Source organism: Gouania willdenowi, chromosome 5 (genome assembly GCF_900634775.1).
Source record: "Gouania willdenowi chromosome 5, fGouWil2.1, whole genome shotgun sequence".
Classification (NCBI taxonomy): Eukaryota; Metazoa; Chordata; class Actinopteri; order Blenniiformes; family Gobiesocidae; genus Gouania; species Gouania willdenowi.
In genome coordinates, this window is record NC_041048.1 from 1106041 (window position 1) to 1132545 (window position 26505).

The 26505-nt window shown below is 40.1% G+C and overlaps 3 protein-coding genes across 3 annotated transcripts in view; all 3 read left to right on the top strand.

Annotated features, from left to right (window-relative positions):
• Window positions 1–26505, top strand: part of LOC114462889 (zinc finger protein 271-like) — a 43492-nt gene that overhangs the window by 3643 nt on the left and 13344 nt on the right. Inside the window, exon 5 of the mRNA XM_028445976.1 lies at window positions 21723–22051. Coding sequence (XP_028301777.1) covers window positions 21723–22051 — 329 coding nt within the window. The remainder of the gene's footprint in view (window positions 1–21722; window positions 22052–26505) is intronic.
• On the top strand, window positions 1548–12528 carry LOC114464017 (zinc finger protein 239-like). Its single transcript, XM_028448042.1, has 5 exons — window positions 1548–1689; window positions 5822–5929; window positions 6864–6929; window positions 7040–7097; window positions 10146–12528. Exons 3-5 carry the CDS (start codon window positions 6879–6881, stop codon window positions 11147–11149), a joined length of 1113 nt encoding a protein of 370 aa, XP_028303843.1. The 5' UTR covers window positions 1548–1689; window positions 5822–5929; window positions 6864–6878; the 3' UTR covers window positions 11150–12528.
• LOC114463987 (zinc finger protein 239-like) lies at window positions 16451–21713 on the top strand (the record flags this gene model as incomplete). Its single annotated transcript, XM_028447971.1, has 7 exons — window positions 16451–16467; window positions 17075–17124; window positions 17470–17514; window positions 17641–17774; window positions 17864–17914; window positions 17985–18587; window positions 20449–21713. Coding segments are annotated over exons 5-7 (1887 nt in total), but the record flags the coding sequence as incomplete, so codon positions are not given.

The following is a 26505-nucleotide window of genomic DNA, read 5'->3' on the forward strand; positions in this document are numbered from 1 at the left end:
AAAAGATTGAGTACCAAGAATAATCTAGACAGGCACATGTTAATTCACACAGGAAAGAAACCACATGTTTGTGGTGTTTGTAGTCAGGGTTTTATCAACAAGGCAGATCTGAAGCGTCACATGCTTGTGCACACGGGAAAGAAAAGTTAAATGGATTTTTTTTCTGTAGTGATTTATAACCAGTGATATCAGCTCATTGACTCTCACACACCAGTGCTTTGAAACTGGAAAATATCTTTTTATTCTAGAAGAACATGAGAGGGGAAGGTCAGCGAGCCTTTCAAAGTAAAATACGTGAGAGCGAAGTGATGAAGATGAACACTGGTACACAATGAGTACATGGAAAAGTAAATTGAATTAAACAAACATGTTTTAATTCTAACTGAAGACACACACACACACATGCTGTGATTAAACACAGACACGTGTGGTGTGCGTGCCCACACACACTGGGGGTGTGCCCACACAAATGATCGTGCACACGCAAACACTTGTGCACACAAATCTCTGCAGGTGAAATAAACGGTTCAGTGTCATGGTCAGTGACACAAATCGCACGACACAACAAATCCATAATTAAATTGGTTTCCAACGCTTTGTATAGTCGATTTTTATCGATTAGTTTTTGAAGCCTTCCAGTTTAATCAAAACAATACCTGAGCATTTCATATTTTCTAAGATTAATTCACAGGTTCATCATTACCGCACTCGCCATAATAAAGACTTTTATTTACCAATGTGTGTGACATCCAGAGGTCAGGAGGTATCTCATCAAAGTGTTCTTAGTAGTCGTACGTCTGCCTTCCTGCACATATTGAATGTATTCTATGTTTCTTCTTCATTGGTATTTGTTTTATTGTTTGTGTTCTTTGAATAATGTGATAAATAAATACATAAATACTAGATACTACATCCAACTGTTGAACATGTTATGTGTCACTGACTGAAGTTAAACATCCAGAGAGAAAAATACGTTTTTATTGATTAAGGAAAAGTAGTTCTCTGGTTGCACAGGGCCAGTGACGTTGTGGGGATTAAACTGGACTCTGACAGTGGTGACGGAGAGGAGGAGCCTGCCCAAGGTGAAGACCGTCTTGGTCAATGGGTCCCGCCCACTCCATGATGTGCTGGTCAGTCACAGAAGCACCTTTAGAACCTTCAGCACCAGGCTAATCCAACCACGGTGCTCCACAGAACGCCTGTGGAGATCAAACTATATAATTCATCACTGTAACCTCACAGCTCGATTGTACATATCTAAATCATATTTGTATATGTGTATTATCTATCCTACTTTATTTTCTACTACTGTAATGTGTGTTTCTGATCCCTATTTTTAACCGTTGTTTACTTAATTATACACTTATTTATTGTTTATTCTTTCTTTTGTCTTTGTTAACGTTTTTATTCTTTTATTTGTGATTTTTTTAAGGCAGTTATGAGATATCTTCTGTCCACCAACTTCTATTTGAGAATCTAAAGTGTAATGATTCTATTGAACAGAAGAGGGCAGCATTAAGCTCCTATTAGTGCACAGCCTGCCGGAAACCATTAGAAGAAGAAGTAATTCTCTGGTTCACTCCAGTAAAGTAGGTAGAGTTAATGACCTGTAACCCTAGTTTCTACCCGACATTTTAGAAAACGGAGAAGAAGAAGAAACATCAATAGAAGAAGAACAAGGAGGAGAAGGTAAGAATCTGTTCTCCGTCTTTAAAGCTGATTATTGTCGGTCAAACCTCCTTTAGGAGAACATCTGCACCGTTTTTATCTTCCTAACACTGACCGTTCCACTCAGCCCAGCCTCAGGGTAACACGGTCACCAGTTGAACCGTAACACCTGCTCAGCACCACTTAGGCCTTTTCCACTGGGCAGGAGCTGGAGCTAACTCTGAGCTAGCATGTGTGTTAGCTTGATGTAGCAGCTATAGATCTATACTAGATATGTGCTACTGTTCATATAGATCTATACTAGATATGGGCTACTGTTCACATAGATCTATACTAGATATGTGCTACTGTTCATATAGATCTATAGTAGATATGTGCTATGATCATATAGATCTATACTAGATATGTACTACTGTTTATATAGATCTATACTTGATATGTGCTACTGTTCATATAGATCTATACTAGATATGTGCTACTGTTCATATAGATCTATACTAGATATGTGCTACTGTTCATATAGATCTATACTAGATGTGTGTTACTGTTCATATAGATCTATACTAGATATGTGTTAGTGTTTATATAGATCTATACTAGATATGTGTTAGTGTTTATATAGATCTATACTAGATATGTGCTATGTTCATATAGATCTATACTAGATGTGTGTTAGTGTTCATATAGATCTATACTAGATATGTGCTATGATCATATAGATCTATACTAGATATGTACTACTGTTTATATAGATCTATACTTGATATGTGCTACTGTTCATATAGATCTATACTAGATATGTGCTACTGTTCATATAGATCTATACTAGATGTGTGTTGCTGTTCATATAGATCTATACTAGATGTGTGTTACTGTTCATATAGATCTATACTAGATATGTGTTACTGTTCATATAGATCTATACTAGATATGTGTTAATGTTCATATAGATCTATCATAGATGTGTTAATGTTCATATAGATCTATACTAGATATGTGTTAATGTTCATATAGATCTATACTAGATATGTGTTACTGTTCATATAGATCTATACTAGATATATGTTGCTGTTCATATAGATCTATACTAGATATGTGTTAATGTTCATATAGATCTATACTAGATATGTGTTACTGTTCATATAGATCTATACTAGATATGTGTTACTGTTCATATAGATCTATACTAGATATGTGTTGCTGTTCATATAGATCTATACTAGATGTGTGTTACTGTTCATATAGATCTATACTAGATATGTGTTAATGTTCATATAGATCTATACTAGATGTGTGTTACTGTTCATATAGATCTATACTAGATATGTGTTAATGTTCATATAGATCTATCATAGATGTGTTAATGTTCATATAGATCGATACTAGATATGTGTTAGTGTTCATATACATACCTTTAATTTAAATGTTCTCCTGCACTACTTATCAATGCTCTACTGCACTATTTTCCTTTTATTATTATTATATTTTATTATCTTTCTTTTCTATTTTTTTTTTTTTTTTTTCCTTCTTTTTATCTTATTTTTTTTTAATTTTAATTTTGTATTTGTTTATTTTTTTTATACTGTTATTATTATTATTATTATTATTATTATTATTATTATTATTATTATCATCATCATCTTGTTATTTGCACATTCTAGTCTAACTACTGTTTATATTTATACTTATGTTTATACTTATTATCATCTCTCTAGCTGATTGTTTATTATTGAATGTTTTCACTATTGGAGAGAGCACAGTTGACCGAGTCAAATTCCTCGTGTGTACAACATACACTTGGCCAATAAAGATGATTCTGATTCTGATTCTGATTCTGATTCTGATATAGATCTATACTAGATATGTGTTACTGTTCATATAGATCTATACTAGATATGTGTTGCTGTTCATATAGATCTATACTAGATATGTGTTACTGTTCATATAGATCTATACTAGATATGTGTTACTGTTCATATAGATCTATACTAGATATGTGTTAATGTTCATATAGATCTATACTAGATATGTGTTACTGTTCATATTAGATTAGATTAGATTAAGATTAGATTAAATCGGGCTTTCGCCTTTAATTGGTCATGTAATGTTAGTACATTATTGGAATTTGTCTTCTGCACTTAACCCATCCCTGAGGAGCAGTCGGCAGCCATTTTGCGGCGCCTGGGGAGCAGTTCGGGGTTAAGGGACTTGCTCAGCATCCCACAGTGACGGCCCCGGTGAGGCTTGAACCGGCTTGAACCGGCAACCCTCCGATTACAAGCCCAGCATCCTTAACCACTAGGCCACCACTCCCTATATAGATCTATACTAGATGTGCGTTACTGTTCATATAGATCTATACTAGATGTGTGTTACTGTTCATATAGATCTATACTAGATATGTGTTACTGTTCACATAGATCTATACTAGAAGCAGTATGTGCTACCTGAGTAAAGCATTTAACACAATATATTATGATATATTAATAATTAATAACTTTGATCAGTATGGATTAGGGGTATTACTACAGTGAGTTAACAGGTAATTGATTACCAGTTGAGTTGTCTAGAAATTGTGTGGTTTATCTCAAGGTTCCATTCTGGGACCAAAATTGTTTAATATGTTTATAAATGTCATTTGTAAAACATCTGAAATACTTAGATTTATCTCGTTTGCGGACGATACAAATATTTTTAGCGTCAGGAGACGATTTACAACAACTGTGTCAAATTGTTAACTTGGAACTCCAAAGTGTCAATAAGTGGTTTGAATAAAAATAAATTATCTCTAAATCTGAGGAAAAGCAAAATGATGATGTTTGGCTACTGTAATTCAGATTAATAGTGTTGTTATAGAGCGGGAACATGAAATCACATTCCTTTGAGTTATTATAGATGTTAGAATCACTAGGAAAGCTCATATATATATAACTACTAAAATATCTAGAGGCATTTCAGTCATTACAAAAGTAAAGCATATTTAAAACATCAAAGCTCTTCATATGTTATTCTGTTCTATGACCTTGTTCTATTTAAATTATATGTGGTAGTACTTATAAAAGTTCATTAAAACAAATAACAGTGCTGCAAATTCATAAAGTAGCATTCTTGGACCACACAAAGACATTATTTTTAAAATCAGGGCTTATGAAGTTCTGTGATATTGGTGAGTTCCTAACGGTACAGACGCAGGGCTCGAGACTGCGAGTAAATTGGTCGCATATGCGACTATTTTTTTAGTGTGTGCAAGTAAAAATTTCATGTGGTCACATCTGTGTGAGTGAAAAACCAAAAGGAGGAAACGTCCTCGTCCTGTTGAGTCATCCTCCTGTGAATCAGGGTCTGACATGGACGCTACACACACTGCTGAGTCATCAATACTCGAGAGACACGGTCCGTGCTGCGTTCAGGGACACTGGGACAAATACACACTGGGGACAAGCGTCAGGGCACGCGGAGCAACAAGCGCATTAGGGGCACGACGAGCGGGTGATCGGGGGTGGTGGGGTCACTGAGCTCAGTGACAGAGTGTATGTGGGGCGTCTAGCGGGGAGGTACACACGCAGCACATACACATTCTACACCACAGAGGAGGACCTCATCAGAACCATCATGGAGGGACCAGAACTGATGGACTATGATACCAGGACAGATGTTCAGCTGTGGTTCTATCAGGGCAGGGGTCTGCAACCTGTGGTTCTGGGGCCTAATGTGGCCCTTTGACTCTCATACAATGGCTCCCTATAGCTTTAAAAAAACTATTGAAATAAATAGTTATTTTTTTTACAGAGGTTATTAATGATTAATGACAAATAAAATCATGATATAACAATTTATTAACCTAAAATAAATCATGTTGTACAATGACTCAGCACTTTCCTACTTCACCTCCTACAACATCTACAGACCATCAACTTTCCTGTGACTAACCTTAAGTTTTAAATCCCTGGTAAGATAAACAACAAAAACACTATTCTGGAGACACTTTGTGAATTGCAAATGTTATATTGATTTTTGGGGGTATCCCCTGATCCCCACTCTTTTTGAGCAGAATGTATGCTGCTCAAATGAACAAAAATAAACAATATATTGTTTTGTTGTGTGATTTATTGTGTGTGAGCTTTAATAATCTCTGCCTTCTCTATATTTCCAGCTCTATCAGTGCTTCTCACACTCGTCTCTTGTACCACACAGAGGGAACATCTGGATTGTTCGCCCACTTATAGGGAACATGAGCTGGGTTTAGAAGATCCTGAGACATGTTAGTTTGACCTTTGATCATGTGTTGTTGCTGTAGTGTTGATCAATTCTGTTATGAGATCAATAATCACTGATTTCCCAGATCTGTGTCTATCTTTGTGCTTTGATCAGAACTTATTTTCCCTCTTAATACTCTCTTATTTCTCTTTTTAAAACAGTTTCAATGATCACAGTAATCACTGACAGCTGTGTCTGATCCAACATTAATATCACATACATAAAGTTAACAACAATAATTAAATTAATTAGGAGTGTCCCGATCTGATACTGATATCATATATCTGTCTGATATCAGCCAGAAAATGAATATCGGATTTTCTAGCATCTAAATTTCTGCATCTAAAATCTCTGATATATGTTATATTATATTTATTTAATTGTAGAATACTGTAGATACTATGTTAAAGGTTAAAATGTATGTAATCTGACTATTGTTCTCTGTTTGACTAACATCACATGATCAAACCGTTTCTAACATTCTACACTACAAAATAAGTCATAAAAGCATGAATTATATCGGATCTATATCAGTATCGTATCGGATGTGAAAAAGTTGTATCGGGACATCCCTAGAAGCAATATAATAATTATGTGAACAAGGTGCAAACAATTTAAGCTGTTTAAAAAAATATTACATTTTCTGTATTAAATACATTTCATGATTACACATTTATTAATGTACGATAGTTTGATTTTAGTTTTCTATTTTTCTTTCTCTAACAACCAGTTAGATCAAAGCTTCTGTTCATTGATCAGAGTTGATCTCACAAACTTCATGAATCACTTTTAAGCTCAGATTCCTGTTCATATAGATCTATGCTACACACGTTCCTGTTCATATAGATCTATGCTGATCTATCCTGACATGTGTACAGTGATCTTTTGATTCCATGTTGACCTTTAGTTTAAATCTTCTTCTCTGTGAATAATTGCAGTTGATAAAGGAGATCATGACTCAGCAAAACCAGGAGGCAAAGCAGACTGACAGAGAACCTGAGGAGGTAACATCACAGATCTATGACCATGTTTACTGCAGACTTCTCTAACCTACATATTTCTACAGCTGTTCACACTCATCATTAACTGATTAAATATATTTACTGTTTCCCAGAAACTGGAAATAAAAGCTTTGTTCCAGACCAAGAGGATTCCAGCCAACGTCCTGTGTGGTAATTAAGTTGACTTTTATTTTGAAATTAATCTGAAATAACTTCTAACTAGGCTTGGGCGGTATCTAAATTTTGGTACCATTATACCGCCTCCCTTTTTACCGCAGTATACGGCATTACCGTGACAAATTAAAAAATATGATGTAATGCTCAGGGTGTGTTCACACTGTCTGTCTGTCTGTCTGTCTGTCTGTCTGTCTGTCTGTCTGTCTGTCTGTCTGTCTATGAATCCTAGTGATAGAGGAGGTGACTGATCGCTTCTTTTCTTTCTTCTTCAGCACGTATCATTAACGCTGCTTTTATGGTTTAAATGATCAACTTATGGAGTTATTAAAGGATGAGTTCACTCACAATGTAGAATTATTCAATTTGTAGAATCTTCTCTACTCTGTGTTTAACTGAAACTGAACCTCCCTTACCGTATATTTTCTCAACGTTCTTAGCAACTTTTTTTTCAATATAGAGTGTGTACGTGTGTGTGTGCGTGTGCGTGCGCACACATTGATGTGAAAAGAGGATAAAAATGTTTGAAGGTGGAATGAGGGTTTACATGTTGTATTGAAAGTTTAAGTGTGTGTGGCTCCTGGCCGGGGGCGGTGCCCACACCCCCCACAGTGAGTCTGGCCGCAAGACGTGTCACTTGACGGGGGAGACCGAGTTTGGACAAAAAAAAAAAATCTTCTTTAAACGTAAATAAAATCCGTCTAAAATTAAATCAAGTATGTTCACTTTTACACTAAACCAAACACGTGATGTGATCCCCCCAAACCCCCCTACAAGGGGTTTTGTTGTCACATTTTTCATGCCTTTGGTGTTTGCTGCATGTCTGATTTTATGATGTCACACGTTGCCTGTCTTTGTATGTTTGTAAACTTTCCCACTGGTTTTATTTATAAATCTATGATGGTCTTCTACCTTAAATATTTGTGTTTACACTCTCAGGATACCACACAGATGTAGGTCTAAAAGTCAGAACTGAACTGGTTCACTTTAATGTTGTGGAATGTTTTGTCTACTGCTGGAATAAATGTCCAGAGTCTGTCTGTATGAGAGTGAGCGCCTGCAGAGTCAGTTTTAAAGAATGAAGGCTGGGCCTAAGTCGTGCTTGTGCCAGGTTTTTGAAAGATAAGAAGAGATTTCAGTGTTTCAGTGGGAGAAATGTATTATTAATATTACAAGACTTTGTACAGAGAGTGAAATAGTTCAGAGATAAGAAAAGTGCTACTTGAAATAACATCAAACTCATTTGAAAATATGCTTACATGATCGATTATACGAGTATACGAAACTTTTTATCTTCCCAAGACTTTTCACTGGAGAGTCCACCGATAATTAAAAGGTGAGGGTACCACATGAAAGAGCAGAAAGCTCCTCCCACAGGAGGAAGTATGTGCTCATTAGTTTTCTAAACGTTGCATAGAAGTGAAAGACAGGAAATGTATAAGAGAGAAACATTTGGTTTCAGTCTTTATCAGCAGAATATAGTATAAATAAAAGTGATTATATAAAGGAACAGGAAATGTTCTGCCCCGTTTACCTGGAATGAATGAATGATGAATGATGGATGATGGATGATGATGAATGATGGATGAATGGATGATGAATGATGATGGATGAATGGATGATGAATGATGATGAATGAATGAATGATGATGGATGATGAATGATGGATGATGATGGATGAATGGATGATGAATGATGATGGATGAATGGATGATGAATGATGATGAATGAATGAATGATGATGGATGATGAATGATGGATGATGATGGATGAATGAATGATGAATGAATGAATGATGTGCAGAAGGACTTGAAATGAAGAAATCTTGTAACTCAGGGATAATTCCAGACAATTAAACATTGAAGAAAATTAATCTCCGTTGGACAAAGGTTGTCTGAGAAAACAAAACCTCAATTTAACGTGTTATTCAAAAAGAAGAAAATATGAATCTCATTATGTAAACGTGTAAACCTTACTGTTGCTCTCATACAGTGTGTGACCACATTTGTGTTTACTTTAATCTTTTTGTTTTTTGTGCTGTGGTCTTGGACAGGTCACTGTTGTAAAACAGGTTTTAAATCTCAGTTATTTTAATCTGGTTAGATAAAGGATAATTATTGATTGATTAATGTAAAGGAGGGGGCTGTAGTTTTTCCTATTCTATTGATGGGGGTGTGTTATATTTTTCTCACTTCACAGGAGTATGTGAATATTCAATTCAATTTCAATTCAACTTTATTTATATAGCGCAAATTACATCAAAGTCATCAAAGCGCTGAACAAAATATAAAGTCATAGTAAGAAAGAAAGAACTCAACAAGATCCACATGAACAAACATTTAGTGACAGTGGGAAGAAAAAATTTCCTCTGTTTTATAGGAATAAATCTCCATTAGAACCAGGTCCAGAGGTGGAGAACATCTGGTTCCACTGGTTGTTGTTAGTGAACAGAAGGACAAACAGAATAGAATAGAAGGATAGACCATCAGAATGTTCTAGACTAGTTGAGCTGTGAACCATTGATCAGGAACCACCAGCTCCAGCATCAAAACACCTGAAACAGAAAAGAGAACCCTCAGAGGGAGAGGAGAAGACACAGACTGCAGAACAACATGATACACTATGATACACTCGTTCCTATTGGTTATGTTAATATTAATATTAAACGTCTTGCAGCATCCTCCATGTTCTAAAATGTTACCACTGCGTTTAGTCTTGTACTGATCACATGTAATGATCTATGGGGTGGACATCAGTGTAAATGGTGTGAAGCAGTGTGAGCAGTATGATGGGTTATTCCTAACACTTCTTTAATAAATAATCAAATGTGTAATGGTGTAACAACATACTCATCACAGGCTAAAAAACTCCAGACATCCTGTTTAATATGGTTAATGGAGTTTACTATTGGTACATATTAGTTTTTCTGTGCTGAAATCCTGCAAGATTATATAGCATGAGATTTAACATCGGTTTTTGACAAAACTGATGGAAAATATTCACAATGACAACAAAATCAAACAAACTTTTTTGTTTCCTGTAAAGGAGAATCTACTGATGGTCTGAAGCTCCAGGATCATCTCCACATAAAGAAGGAAGAGGAAGAACTGTGGGAAAGTCTGGAGGAAAAGCAGGAGACGGATATCACGGCTGTTACTGTGAAGAGTGAAGATGAAGAGGAGGAAGCTCAGTGTTCTCTGCTACACTGGAGACAAAGTGAGGAGAACATCAAAGGAGAACCTGCAACCTGCAGCTCAGCTAAACTCATGAAAGTAGAACCAAATGGAGACATCAGTGAAGGCCCAGAAGCAGCAAACACTTGTACACAACAAGACACTGATGGAGAGGAAACAGACTGCTCTGACACTGAAGACAGTGAGGATTGGAGGGAACCTTTGTCCCAGTCTGAAGCTCAGAGTGAACACATGGACATGAGCTGTGAGAACTTTCAAACATCTGAGAACAACACCAGAGGAACACCACACAACACACACAAACCCTATGGTTGTGATGTGTGTGGGAAACGATTTAGCGACCGAACAACTCTGAAGGTTCACACGAGAATTCACACAGGAGAAAAACCATTTGAATGTGATTTTTGTGGTCAAAGGTTTAATCAAAAGGCAAGTCTTTCTGCACACATGAGTAACCACACAGGAGAGAAACCATTTGATTGCAATGTTTGTGGTAAAGAATTTCGTCGCAAGTCTGACCTGAATCGACACATGAGAATTCATACGGGAGAGAAACCCTATGGTTGTGATGTTTGTAGTCAAAAGTTTAATCAAAAGGTGAGTCTTTCTGCACACATGAGGATCCACACAGGAGAGAGACCTTTTGGTTGTGATGTTTGTGGTAAAGGATTTAGCAACAGAACAAATCTCAATATCCACGCAAGAATCCACACAGGAGAGAAACCTTTTGGTTGTGATGTTTGTGGTAAAGGATTTCATCGCAAGCCTGACTTGAATCGACACATAAGAATTCACACTAGAGCAGGGGTCACAAATATGGACCCCAGAACCGGTCTGGACCCACAGGAGACATGATGCAGATCTACAGACTAAACAGGAGTCAAGAATGAAAACCAGGGTTCTCACCAGTGCTGTTGAGCGTAGGGACCCCTATGGTGTGATGTCGCCCCCTAAAACCAGCATAGGGGGCTTTTTTGTTTTTTTCCCTCTTCGTAATAGTTGTTACACATGTGGACACAAAGGTACTTCCAGATGTTTATAGGTTGTTTTAACTCTTTTTAATCTGAATAACCCAGAAACATACATCAGCCTCATTGTCTATTTTAGTTGTTCATAAACTTTTTAGCAGAAGCTCCTGTTTGTCTTATTTCTGAATTTTATCCTTTAGTAGATGTTGTTCAGACAATTTTAATAACTTGGGGCCATTTTCTCTCCTTAGTCAATAATATGTCTTCTTTGGAAGACTGATGTATATTTGACAGTTTTGTGTAACAGGATATTAATGGGTTCTACCGACCAACTTGGAACACATGGTAATCCATTTGTACATCTAAATGTACATATTATTTCTGTGTATTTCCACTTTGTTTACCTGTTTGTCTGATATAATTTAGTTTTATTATTTTTGTTTATATGTACAGCTATGCATTTACCTGTGTATATATACAGTTCTATTTCATAATATGGGATACACACTCCCTGTCACCCTCAGAAGTACTTTTCTCAATTCACCAAGCCCTGATTGGCTGGAGAGAACTTTCCATCCACCAGGGACTCTCCCACCCTCTATAAGAGGGAGGGCGGATGTACAGTTCCTCATTCAAACACCTCTTCTCTCTCTCTTGCATATCTCACGTTCTTATCAGCTAAACTGTCCACAGGTGGATTTCTTCGGGTTTTCCCAGTCGGCGGGCGCTGGAAAGTATGAATGCATTGCGTGGATCACAACAGGTTGAGAAGCAACCAGCGGTTACCTTGCTCTGCTCTGTAAGTGCTGCTCCTTCACAGCCCCAGCTCCGGCTGTCGGCTCTCCTCCAACGTTGTCGATTCGGTGCACGTTGGTCCTCGAGCAGCTCTCTCACTCACGGTGTCTGTTAGCCGCTCCAAGCTCTGCACCAACAGGTCCAGAGCTCCCGGACATCACCACTTGACGTGAAACCCCGAGCCTCAGCTCCGGCTGACTGCTCCTTCCAACGTTGGTGCTCTGGCGTGCACATTGACCTCCAGCGGCTTCTCACTCCGGTACGACCCCGTTTGTGAGCTCTGTGCCACAAGGCCCCCAGACCCCAGCACATCTGTTGCCCTCCCAGACCACGGCTCTAGACGCCTTCCGGGCACCTGCGTGCGTAGGTCTCTCTCCCGAGCCTTCACCACCGTGTAAGGCCTGATTCCAGCCCCTTACCACGGTACTCGAGCTCCCAAAATCCAGCAATCCAGCTGCCATTCAAAAAGAGTCAACGCTGTACCTGACGTCTCGGATGTCAGGCACACGTTGTCCTGCATTCCTTCTAGCATCTGCATTAGCTGCCACGTAGAAGCATAAAAGCTTATCCACCTGCTTTTCCTGCCTGCGTCAAGCGGCAATGGAAATGGAGGGGACGGGGATGCACTGCGGCTCGCTGCACGGCGTTCAAGCGGCCCTCACGTGGAGAAGTTGGTTTCCACACCTTCCTCCTCTCTCTCAACTTAGACACCGTGGAGCTGTGCAGGCGCGCTGTGATGTGCCTCGCCATTCTATGACCCACCATCGTAACGGAGGCCACTAGGTCCCGCTATGCGAGTAAGCTTCCCCCCTCCGAGGGCACGCCGGGATAAATCCTCTCTGTTTTCCTGGAGCTGTTGCTTGAAGTGGCGCATCCATAGAAGAACCGTCCTTTCAGGGGAAAGTCTCATATGACAGGTTCCTCCACCCTCGACTGTAAGGATGTGGAGAGCCTCGGACTGCTCAGGATGCCAACGGTGGAGTTGCTGTTGCAGCTCACTTGTTGCCACGCTAGCCTGTTTGACCCACACTACCAACTGGGATGGATTGTCTTCAGTCGGAACCATTGGGCAGGACATACGCTGCAGCGGTGCACTCAGTGAGAGCTCTAAATGTCCTCCGCATGGTTCTTGGACGGCCGGGAAAAGACATGTTTCACAAGAAGTTTGGCTCACGCCCCCCTTTTCATGACCACATGCATGCATCCACCCACACATTCAAAAAAAGTTGTGTACATTGCTTAAACACCCCGGTCAAAGGCCAGTAGCGCAGCAAAATCATCTCCTATAAGCAGCGTAGTAACGGTGTCTGCACTGGGCGGGAGACCTCGGCCTTCTCCGGGTTGGATACTGCGGAGCTCCCAATGTCCACGGAAACGAGCGGTACTGCACATTCGTTCCTGGGAATATGACTGTATTCCACCGGCAGAAGGCGCCGCCGTGACAGGGTTGGCTCCTCTGCTGTTGGGCAGGCTGCCACCGACAGAGGGCTCCACCATCTTCCGGTTGGGCCTTCTGGCAGTGTGCGATCCATCGCCTCAAGAAGGCGCTGTTACGCCACAGATGGTTTCTCCGGCCACTGGCAGCCTGCCTCCGGGAGAGAGCGCCACTGAACCACGGCCGGTGCCTCCGAGGTTGAACGAGCACCTGTCAACACAGTGGGCGGAGATGATCAGGGCAGGCCTTGCGCTGTTTCGACTGGGCAAATCTGTTCAGATTATGTCTCCTGTTACTCGGATTGATGGCTTGTTGACATCATCCGCCTCGGCCGCCTCCACATGAGGGAATTCCAGCTGTGGGTGGCCTCTCATGGGCTCAGCCCTGTGCGTCATGGTGCTCCGTGGATTCTGGTTACGCCGGAGCGCAGCTCTGCACCGCTGGCGGGCTTCGGATTTCCTGACCACGGTGTCTGGACCGTTACGTCCAGAAAGATGATATCTACGGACGCCAGCCTGATGGGCTGGGGTGGATTGCTAGAGGGCAGGTCGGTGAGAGGCTGCTGGGACGCAGACCTCCGAAGCTGTCACATAAATTATTTGAAAATGTCAGCGGTGTTTCCTCTCGCTGATCCACTTCCTCCCGTCTCTCGGGGACACCATGTCCTGGTGAGGACAGACAGTATCAACCACCAAGCTGGATTATACACTCCATTGGCTGCTGCTGCTGGCACGCAAGCTGATACTGTGGTGTTGCGATCATCTTCTCTCTCTGAGAGCAACGCTCGTTCCCGGGGTTCCTGAACGCAGGCGCGGACCTGCTGTCCAGGGGCGTGCTGGTGTACGGGGAATTGAGGTTACGCTCACTGGTGGTGCAACAGTTGTGGGCCTGTTATGGATTTTTTTTCTCCCTGCGCGGAACGGATGCTCCCCTTGACGTAGACGCGCTGGCGCACATCTGCCCGCACGCACGCATTTCCTCTCATTGGCCCTTTTACTTCCCACTCTGTCCAGGGTGAGGGAGCAGGGTCATGCACTGATCCTGGTGGCCCTTTACTGGCCAGCCATGCAATGCGCTCCTCCTTGGCAGCTCCCGCTGCGCGGGGATCTACTGTCACAGGCAGGAGGAACAATCTTCCACCCACACCCAGAGTGACTGGGACTGCAGGCTTGGCTCCTGAATGGCTTCATCTGTCAGCGGTGGGACCCTCAGTGTGTGTGATCTCCAGCTTACAGGGCGCCTGGGCCTCTTCCACTAGCTCTCTTCATGATTGCAAGTGGAGGGTTCTTTGTCATAAATATGAGTGAGGCATCTCTCATATTTAGCCAATCAGGGCTTTTCGGATTGAGAAAAGTGCTTCTGTAGGCCACAGGGAGTGTGTATCCCATAGTGAGATATCTCACTCATATTAACCGGTGTTATATACATAACCTAAAGTTTTTTTATTTTTATTAATATCACTATTTGTGTGTTATATAAAGTTTTGTGTGCTGGGTGGGTGTATAGTGTGTGACGTTTGTGTTCAAAAAGTAACAAAAAATGGGTTGTATGTCTTTGAGAAGATTAAATATGAAACCCAATGAAAATACTTGAAAAATATTTTCATTTGTAAATAAGTGAATGAAACCCCCATTTGAGAAACACTGGTCTATTTAATACAGGCGCATGTATATCCAACTGCGCCACAGGGACACAACAAACCAGCCCCTTCTACAATTTTCCAATGCGCTGAGCCGTTAAAAAACGCCCACGTGCGACGGTGCCGGTGAAGCAATTTTTCAATGTACCCTCAAAATTATCCAGGAAGTGGAGGCGGTAGTGGTTAGGGTTACTAAAAAAGAAAAGGTAAGTATTGCAAAGTTCCGAATTTGCCAGAACAGTGGAGGTGGAAGCGGAAGTTGGTCCTTTTAAATCCTGGTTTAATTATAACCAAGTGGGTGGAGGCAATGCACTAAATCGTAGTTTGCCAACCACCTTAAAACCTCAAAGAAGAAGAACAATGACCATGGAGTTGAGTTAGGAAACGGTCATCACGTTTGTTTTGACAACCAGATGCACTTCCACTAGGTGACGTATTCATTTGACGGCTGTGGAGATTAGTGACATCTGCTGTGATGAACAAATACAGGGCGGAGCTTAGGGCCTTCATTGAATTAATAAATATGAAGATCCTCCTGGATGATAAAACCTTGATGGAGGTTCACTGAAGATTAGAAAACCAAGGAACCTCTGGGAGAAACCTGGGACAGTATAATAAAAAAATCACCTTATAATGATTTTGCTACAGTGATTTACACACTTATCTATTGCAGTGTATATTTAATGATTATTTTAATGATCTGTAAGTCTGCAGGTTTTATTATTTCTAGGAGGAGATGTTTCTCATTGTTTCACTGATTGACAGATTTTAAGGTTTATAAAAGATATTTCATGGACAGATTTTAATAATCATAATAAAGGTGATTGATTTCAGTCACTTTTTAAGTCTTTGTTATGAAGAGAGAAAATATTTTTTAAACATTACAATACTATTAACAACTTATTTATCTACTTTATTGTATTTTTATTTTCTTATTACAAAGTAGATTTAGGAAAATGTTGAGAATGAAGAGGTTGGTCCAAGTGTCTCTGTATTATAAATATGGTCACCCTAGAGTTATGTGTGTGTTCAACATGTGTTTCTGGAATAAAATCAGTACAGCACAGAAAGGCAGCATCTATTTACAACATGTCTAGATTAAGAGTTTAGATTTTTACTCTTTTTACTGAATTTGGTCACAATTAGAACCAACAGATGATCTTCAAAGCTGTGCTGCAGTTTCTACAGGACACTGGAACATATGGAGGATCTAGTAGTTAAACTATAGACCAGTAGAGGGCAGTAAAACGGCTTCTAGCGTCCATTCTGCCTGAAATACAGACGACGAAGAAGAAACTAAAGAAAAAATCAGTAGAAGAAGAACGAAGACTAGACGGTGAGAATCTGTTCTCCGTCTTTAAAGCTGATTATTGTCGGTCAAACCTCCTTTAGGAGAACATCTGCACCGTTTTTATCTTCCTAACACTGACCGTTCCACTCAGCCCAGCCTCAGGGTAACACGGTCACCAGTTGAACCGTAACACCAGCTCAGCACCACTTTTCCACCGGACAGGAGCTGGAGCTAACTCTGAGCTAGCATGTGTGTTAGCTAGATGTAGCAGCTATAGATCTATACTAGTTATGTGCTACTGTTCATATAGATCTATACTAGATACGTGCTATCGTTCATATAGATCTATACTAGATATGTGCTACTGTTCATATAGATCTATATTAGATATGTGCTATTGTTCATATAGATCTATACTAGATATGTACTACTGTTTATATAGATCGATACTAGGTAGACATGTCATTGAAATGTAAATGTCATCGAAATCAGTGAAAAAGACAAAGCAGACTTTTAATTTGAAAAGGTCTGATTCATTGATAAATAATGGAACATGTTTATTTCATCTATGACATGTTTACTGCAGAATTATCTAACCTAAATAGATCTAGAGCAGCTCAGCTCATCATTAACTGAATAAATATATTTACAGGAGATCGAAACACCTCCAGACCAAGAGGATTCCAGCCAACATCATGTGTGGTAATCAGTGTTACTTTTATTTTGAAAGGATTTATGACACAACATTGTTCAAAGCTTTGCTGATTCTAAAGCTTGGTCTGTGGGCCAACATTACATTCCACTATTCTAACATTTGGTCTATAGTCTATAGACAGGTTCATAGTCTATAGACAGGTTCATAGTCTATACCACTAATGTTGTATAGCATAGGAGGACTGCGTGAGAACCGCTGGTGCAGAACATTTTGAAATGTAAAATTCTCTGAGGTTCAGATTTAGTGAAATAAAGCTAAAGTAGTTTTTTTGTGACTTTAAATCTCAAAGTAATTTGTATAGATGTGTGCTGACAGATTGGTGCTGTTTGTAGATTGATGAGCAGAGACCTGGTCCAGGACCTGTGGAGAGAAACCAGGTGCAGTGAACATCAGTTCTGGTTCTAATTTCTCTGTAAATACTGAAATGTCTCACAAACAGAACAAGATTTTGTTTTTAAACAGAAAAATGCAGCTCATGTTTTTTAATATGTTTTCTGTATTAGGGTACATGGATTATCTTTAATATGATGATGTGTTTCATCCCAGATGTCGTTGGTATTTTTGGGGAAGGATCGTCTGTTGCATTTTTCAGGTATTTTTAAATACATGCTAACATGCTGCTCCTGAGCTCACAAAGGTTGGTCCTAACAAGATGTGTAGGAGTGTGAAATGTGGGCGTGTCCTCCTCACAAACACTGTCTTCTCTGGTGCTAATCATTCTTCCAGGTTTGCAGCAGCAGCAGGACTAGAGCACCAACATGAACAAGACCAGAGGAGGTATAAAGCACCTGTGTAGTGAAACATTCAGTATCTAGGGCTGCACTGAGGTCTGTTGTCTTTTCAACAGGTTTCAAACACACAATGTCTGGGGACTTGAAGCCACCAGGAGGAGGCGGGTCTTGGAGGTCACTGCCACGAACCCAAGCTGCTGTAAAGAAGCACCAGATCCCTGAAGACTGCCTTCACTGTGGGGCGTCGGTACTGTCTTATGGACACTTTCTCCACAAAGCTGAGGTCTATTGTGAGGGAGCAGAAGGATTAGGAAAGACTCTCGGCCTGTGGCTCAGTGACAGAAAAGTATCAAAGACCACTCGATGGAGGCTGGAAAAGACTTTTGATAACATGAAAAATGGCAACGTGCCAGGACCGAATATAAAGACGTGTAAGAAATGTGGTCAAATCATAAGTAGGGAGACTGGTCATTCTGTGCTGAGGTCAGCTAGGGAGGCCTTCTGCCAACGCTCAGACCCCAAAGGCAGGACGGTAGATCAATGGCTGACTGAAAAGAGAGGTGGCATCACCAGCAGTGAGATGGCACAGAGGGCAACCAAACTGGCAAACGAGAGACAGAGGAGATATAGAAGGATGCAGGCAAAGAACGCTGAGAGAGACAAACTGACCCTCAGGAAAAGAGACGACAAGAAAGATGAAGAAAAGCAAGAGAACAAAGGTGAGAAATCTGAGCAACAATAGATCAGAAATCATGTGAAACAAAGAAGTGAAGAGGAAAAAATATGAACTAACAATAACAGTAAAATAATGTAAGATAAGAAGATATTAGAGTTTAATTTGTGTTTGACTTTTTGTTTTTATGACCATTTTAGTACATTGTTATTGTCTCTGTTACATTCTGATAACATTGCACACATGTGCAGTATATACACACACACACACACATATATATATATATATATATATGTATATATATATATATATATATATGTGTGTGTGTGCAGGTCCTCCACTAATAAAAACTCACTCTCACTGTAAAGACAACACATGACATTTTATTCAAACACTGATTCCAAGACACACTTTTCAAATTTAAATGAGATATTTTGTGGGACCTGCAGTAATATTGGAACACACACACACACACACACACACACACACACACACACACGCTTTAATTGGACAGAAAAAAGAAGACCCGTCCTGAACCTGTTGACCAGAATGAAGACGATGTCTCTTTAAGCCCAAACACGCTTCAACCAGACGGTATTCACATCTGTGCGCGTACATGTAGAATGATATTGTGAGTTCTAAACATGACGAGCAGCTACATGTGCGCTACACACTATGTTTGGTTGAAGCTACATTGTTTATATTGGACGATAATTACGGTTACCATGAGGAGGATGCAGACAGGCAGCATTGGGGGCAGCTAAGTGGCAGCAGGGGTCCTCAGGTAAAGACAGGGGCATCTGAGCAGATCTCCTGTAGTAAATAGATGGTGTGGCTGATGTATTATTCAGTTTATTATTAATAACAATAATACATTATATTTGTATTGCACTTTACACATGAAAACATCTCAAACTGCTACAGATTAAAACACAAAACATATAAAACAGTAAAAACAGCAAGAAACAGATTAAGAAAATGAAATACAAAATAAGTGGGTTTTTAATTTGTTTCTAAAAGCCTCAATAGACTGTGGCGCCCTCTGGTGGTTGGGGAGGGCATTCCACCACCTGAAAGGTCCTATCTCCCATAGTGTGGAGATTAGTTTTGGGGTCATGGAGGTGGTGACTGTCAGAGGAGATGTGGAGTAGGTTTGTGACTATGGATGAGTTCATTGAGGTAAACTGGTGAGCTGCTGTAGACACACTGATAGGTCAGGAGACAGATTTTATACTCAATCCTGAACAGGAAGCTAATGAAGGTCATAGAGGATGTGTTCACATTGTGTACCATCATCAGGTAGCACAGTTCTGAATGTACTGTAATCTCTGCAGACTCCTGCCAGAGATCCTGATGAGGAGGCATTACAGCAGTCCAGTCGTTAGGAGACAAAGGCGTGAACCAGCTTCTCTGCATCTGAGGGGGAGGGGGAGGGGCGGAGTTTGGAGATGTTCAGGAGGTGAAAGAAGGCAGTGTTACAGATATGTTAGATGTGGTTGTTAAATGATAGGTGGGGGTCAACTTGAACCCACAGGTTTATCTAGAAGTGATAATGGACTGACAGCATTCTTGAAAATCCAATATGGCTGCCAGAAAAAGTAAAATGTTACATAGTTTCATCTATGAGAGCCTGGATGGTTAAACATAATTACTGAGAATGTTTTTGGACGAGACTCAATAACCCAGTGATTTTTATTTATATATTAACATATTGGCTTATTTAAAATTCAAAATGGCCAAAAAGTCCTTCACATACTATGTATGTAATGTATACATGAATTTACAATACTTTGTTTGAATATGATGAGTTATTTACTTTCAGAATGTGGTTCTGCTGTGATAAACCATGTCTGATGTGTCGTGTGAATAATAATAATAATAACTGTGATGGTCCTGGTTGTGTTCAGATGTTCCTGATGGTGTTTCCTGTAAAGGAGAATCCACTGATGGTCTACAGCTCCAGGATCATCTCCACATAAAGAAGGAAGAGGAAGAACTGTGGGAAAGTCTGGAGGAAAAGCAGGAGACGGATATCACGGCTGTTACTGTGAAGAGTGAAGATGAAGAGGAGGAAGCTCAGTGTTCTCTGCTACACTGGAGACAAAGTGAGGAGAACATCAAAGGAGAACCTGCAACCTGCAGCTCAGCTAAACTCATGAAAGTAGAACCAAATGGAGACATCAGTGAAGGCCCAGAAGCAGCAAACACTTGTACACAACAAGACACTGATGGAGAGGAAACAGACTGCTCTGACACTGAAGACAGTGAGGATTGGAGGGAACCTTTGTCCCAGTCTGAAGCTCAGAGTGAACACATGGACATGAGCTGTGAGAACTTTCAAACATCTGAGAACAACACCAGAGGAACATCACACAACACACACAAACCCTATGGTTGTGACCTGTGTGGGAAACGATTTACTCATAAGAGGAGTATTTTCTTACACAGGAGAATTCACACAGGAGAGAAACCCTATGGTTGTGACCTGTGTGGAAAAGAGTTTACTCGTAAGTCGAGTCTTTCCATGCACTCAAGAATCCACAAGGGAGAGAAACCCTATGGTTGCAACCTGTGTGAGAAACGATTTGGCAACAAAGCACATCTGACGAGCCACACGACAATTCACACAGGAGAGAAACCCTTTGGTTGTGGTGTGTGCGGGAAACGATTTGGACACAGTGGACATCTGAAGATCCACATGAGAATTCACACAGGAGAGAAACCCTATGGTTGTGATATGTGTGGGAAACGATTTAGCAACAGAACAGATTTTAACAAACACACAAGAATTCACACTGGAGAGAAACCCTATGGTTGTGATGTATGTGGGAAACGATTTAGCAGACAATCAAATCTGAAGATCCACACAACAATTCACACAGGAGATAAACCCTTTGGTTGTGATGTTTGCGATAAAGGATTTTGTCACAAGTCTAAACTGAAAAAACACATGAGAATCCACACGGGAGAGAAACCTTATAGTTGTGATGTTTGTAGTGAAAAGTTTAACCGTAAGTCAACTCTTTCCAAACACATGAGGATCCACACAGTAGAGAAACCCTACGGTTGTGATGTTTGTAGTCAAAAGTTTAACCGTAAGTCAAATCTTTCCAAACACATGAGAATTCACACAGGAAAAAAACCCTATGGTTGTGATGAAGAACTATGGGAAAGTCTAAAGGAAAAGCAGGAGACGGATATCACGGCTGTTACTGTGAAGAGTGAAGATGAAGAGGAGGAAGCTCAGTGTTCTCTGCTACACTGGAGACAAAGTGAGGAGAACATCAAAGGAGAACCTGCAACCTGCAGCTCAGCTAAACTCATGAAAGTAGAACCAAATGGAGACATCAGTGAAGGCCCAGAAGCAGCAAACACTTGTACACAACAAGACACTGATGGAGAGGAAACAGACTGCTCTGACACTGAAGACAGTGAGGATTGGAGGGAACCTTTGTCCCAGTCTGAAGCTCAGAGTGAACACATGGACATGAGCTGTGAGAACTTTCAAACATCGGAGAACAACACCAGAGGAACATCACACAACACACACAAACCCTATGGTTGTGATGTGTGGGGGAAACGATTGACTCACAAATCAAATCATTCCGGACAAATGAAGTGCCACACAGGAGAGAAACTCTTTGATTGTGATGTTTGTGGTAAAGAATTTCGTTGCAAGTCCGACCTGATCCGACACATAAGAATTCACACGGGAGAGAAACCCTATGGTTGTGATGTTTGTAGTCAAAAGTTTAATCAAAAGGCCAGTCTTTCTGCACACATGAGAATCCACACAGGAGAGAAACCTTTTGGTTGTGATGTTTGTGGTAAAGGATTTCATCGCAAGCCTGACATGAACCGACACATGAGAATTCACACTAGAGCAGGGGTCACAAATATGGACCCCAGAACGGGTCTGGACCCACAGGAGACATGATGCAGATCTACAGACTAAACAGGAGTCAAGAATGAAAACCAGGGTTCTCACCAGTGCTGTTGAGCGTAGTATTTTTGTATTTTTCTTCTTTTTTCATCGGCACCTTTGTAATAATTGTTACACATGTGGACACAAAGGTACTTCCAGATGTTTGTGTTGTTTTAACTCTTTTTAATCTGAATAACCCAGAAACATACATCAGCCTCATTGTCTATTTTAGTTGTTCATAAACTTTTTAGCTGAAGCTCCTGTTTGTCTTATTTCTGAATTTTATCCTTTAGTAGATGTTGTTCAGACAATTTTAATAACTTGGGGCCCTTTTCTCTCCTTAATCAGTAATATGTCATCTTTGAAAGACTGATGTATATTTGACAGTTTTGTGTAACAGGATATTAATGGGTTCTACCGACCAACTTGGAACACATGGTAATCCATTTGTACATCTAAATGTACATATTATTTCTGTGTATTCCCACTTTGTTTACCTGTTTGTCTGATATAATTTTGTTGCTTTTCTATTATTATTTATATATATATGTAGTTATTTTTTTAATATTAGTTTATTTATATATATATTTATACACACATTTATGTGTGTTTGTGTAGGTGTGATGTTTTTGTGTTTGTGTGCTTTGAGAAGAATACATGTAAGAATAAATATGAAACCCAATATAAATATTTGGAAAAAATTATTATGTTGTAAATAAGTGAATGAAACCCCCATTTGAGAATCACTGGTCTATTTAACACAGGCACATGGTCCCGTTGTAAGTACCAAATATACATCCGCGCCCTGTGACTGCCGATTACGTAGCAGCCCAGCCCAACGACGACAATGAGAACTCCACATGGCAGTTGAAATAAGATTTACTTTTTTATATTGCGGCCGAATTATGATTCGTTCTCTAGAAAGATAGTTTCTTATTTAGTTATATTGTTAATCTAATTCTAGATATTTTGATAATTTATGTATTTAGACCTGTTCATATGCTGTACTTAGTGTTTTATAGTATGTTTCATTTTATTCGACTTCACTTGCAGTTATTACCGCAGCTCTGATTACATATTTCTTTACTGTACTAGATAATTACATATGGTAACTCCACATGTTTATTTTAATGTATTTAAAGGTCCTATATCATGCAAATCAACATTTTTGAGCTTTTAACCGTGTTACAATGTTAATTCCTTATCAAAAACACCCTAAAGTATTATAGGGCTTCCTTCCTGCATCTGAGAAATCCTCAGTAATCTGCTCTCTGAGCTGCTTCTCTGCCTCTTATGAAAAACGAGCGGTTCATAATGCTAGTGACGCCACTAGCATTATGAACCGCCCCCTCCAGGAAGTGCCTGCTGCCGGTGCCACGCCTCCACAGTGAACGCTGCAGTGTAGACACCCAGTTGCAGACATCGTATCACCTTTGACTTGATCTGACGTGTTAGTGACACAATGAGACGCAACATTTGAGATGATAAACAAATGATTATCACCTTGAATGAACTATTCCTGTATTTAATAAAGACGAGAAGAAAGTTAATTAGCAGCTTAAAACTCCTGTGTGTGTTTGACGGACTCTCACAATAGTCGCTTAAATATCATGTGTTTTACTGTAATGTGCAGTTTTTTTTGGCTGAAAACAATAACAACAGTGTGTGGATAGCAAGAGAAAATAGCTTTGGTGATCAATGATCTGCCTCAGAGCGAGTCATGCAGGAGCCTCGCTGGCATAAGCAGTGCATAGACACGCCCACTCATGAATATGCATAAGCAGGCAGCAAACAGCCCGTTGGTCAGAAAGTGACTTTTCAGAGGCTAAAACTCTGGAAAACAGGCGAATTTGGGAAAATAAACCTCAAATACTATGATTTTGGGATTCTTAGAACCAATGGAGATGATATGGGACCTTTAAAGTCAATAATGCAGCCAATGATGTTCGCCCGCTCCTGTGACGTCATCAGCAGTCGCCGCACCCCGGACAAATCCGACAGCCCTGACCAATAATACATTTACTCGGGTAGTGGAGGCGGTAGCGGTTTAGTTTGGTGGAAAGGTTCATGTCCAGGTGTTGGATCAGGGGAATCAATAGGACGTATTTTGTAGTGGACGTGGTATGAAGCAGCTGCAGCTGTAGCTCGAGCCTTCTTGCCCGGACATGTCGATGCCGTTCGCTCGCTCTTATGATGTCATCAGCAGTCGCCGGACCACGGACTAATCTGGCAATCTGGACACATTCAAGTTCACCCAGCTGCAGCCGTGGAACTGTACAAGTGACGCCCCTACAACCATGCCCCCTACTACAAACCACGCCCACACAAGCAATTTTTCAATGCGCTTAGCCTTAAAAATGGCCATATGTGCCACACAAGCAGTGGAGGCAGTAGCGGTTAGAGTTAGTAAAAAGGTTCATGTCCAGGTATTGGCTCAGGGAGATCAATAGGAGGTTTTGGGGGCGTCGCTTGTACAGTTCTGCGGCTGCAGCTGGGTAAACTTGGACACATTTGGTACTTACACCATCTTCTCCTGAGGTCCCTGAGGACCCCTGTAGCTACTTAGCTGCCCCTGATGTTGCCTGTGCATATCGCCCTCTTTATAACCCATAATCACCTCCATTCTAAACAGTGTGATTCATAATTTAAACAAAAACAACTATAGAAAGATATTAAATTATTGAGTTGGGGTGGGGGATGTTTTCTGTTATAAAACATTTATTTTACGAGTGTGAAATAGTCCAATCTATGTGGAAATCTATATGATTTGTTGTTTTCTGATCATTAACATTGATTTCTGGTCATTTCAAAATATTCAATTTGGCATCTTCCTTAAAAAATAAAACGTATTAAATTATGACACAATATTATGTACGCTAAATGGCCCCTTCATTGTCTGCTTTAAAATCTGAGATTTAATGTTTCAAAGATTCCGAGATAAAAAATTAAAATTTTCATGCAATAAAATTGTATAGTTGAATACTTAGGTTAAATTTATGAAAGAAAAAAAATAATTATGATAATCATAATAAACATTGTACAATGTTCTTAATTTATTTTATCTCTTATATTTTCCTTTTGTATTGTTTTTCTCTTGTTGAGCTGTATTTTGTGGTGTATTTAGTTCATGATTGTAAACGTTGTGCATTTATGTATAACTGAGGAAGTTGTTCCATGTTTTCTTGTTTGTTAACAATAATAATAAATAAAAAATAAAAAAAAACTGAAGTTAAATTAAAGACCAGTAGGGGGCAGTAATACAGCTGGTGGCGTCCACTCTACCGGAAATACAGAAGAAGAAGAAGAAGAAGAAGAGAAGAAGAAGAAGAAGAAGAAGAAGAAGAAAAAGAAGGAGAACTAGGAGTAGAAGGTAAGAATCTGTTCTTCTTTAAAGCTGATTATTGTCGGTCAAACCTCCTTTAGGAGAACATCTGCACCGTTTTTATCTTCCTAACACTGACCGTTCCACTCAGCCCAGCCTCAGGGTAACACGGTCACCAGTTGAACCGTAACACCAGCTCAGCACCACAGAGGTCTCTGTATCAGCTTCACTGTTCGAGGACTATGTTGTTACTTTTAGTATCCTTCGTTTCTTTGTCTATACCAGCCTGTCATTGCCCGTCATTAGATCTGTGAAGATCAGCAGGTCTGGTCCTGGTCAGTAGATGATGGAGATCACTGAGAATTCCAGGGGCCACAGTGGGGGACAGTCACTGCAGTGGTATCTGCCATTGTGTCCTTGGGCAAGGCACTTCACCCACATTGCCTACAGTGAATGTAGTGTGTGAGTGAATGTTGGTGGTGGTGGGAGGGGCCAATGGTTCACTATGACAGCCTCACTTCCGTCAGTCTACCCCAGGGCAGCTGTGGCTACAATAGTAGGATATAATATTGATGCATTATTATTATCATTATTATTACTTGAGGCGCTCTGAGTAGAAACTGAAATGGAGGTAAAAGCGTCACTAATGACGTCTAATAAACAGTATTGTGGTTTTAAAACTGATCTGAGCACGAGCTCGATCAGTATTTCTCTGGG

Excerpts from the sequence above, each read along its gene's own strand:
- LOC114464017 (XM_028448042.1), top strand. The coding sequence starts at position 6,879 with ATGACTCAGCAAAACCAGGAGGCAAAGCAGACTGACAGAGAACCTGAG. Across the intron at positions 6,930-7,039 it reads CTGACAGAGAACCTGAGGAG|AAACTGGAAATAAAAGCTTT; the intron begins GTAACATCACAG and ends ACTGTTTCCCAG. Across the intron at positions 7,098-10,145 it reads TCCAGCCAACGTCCTGTGTG|GAGAATCTACTGATGGTCTG; the intron begins GTAATTAAGTTG and ends TTTCCTGTAAAG.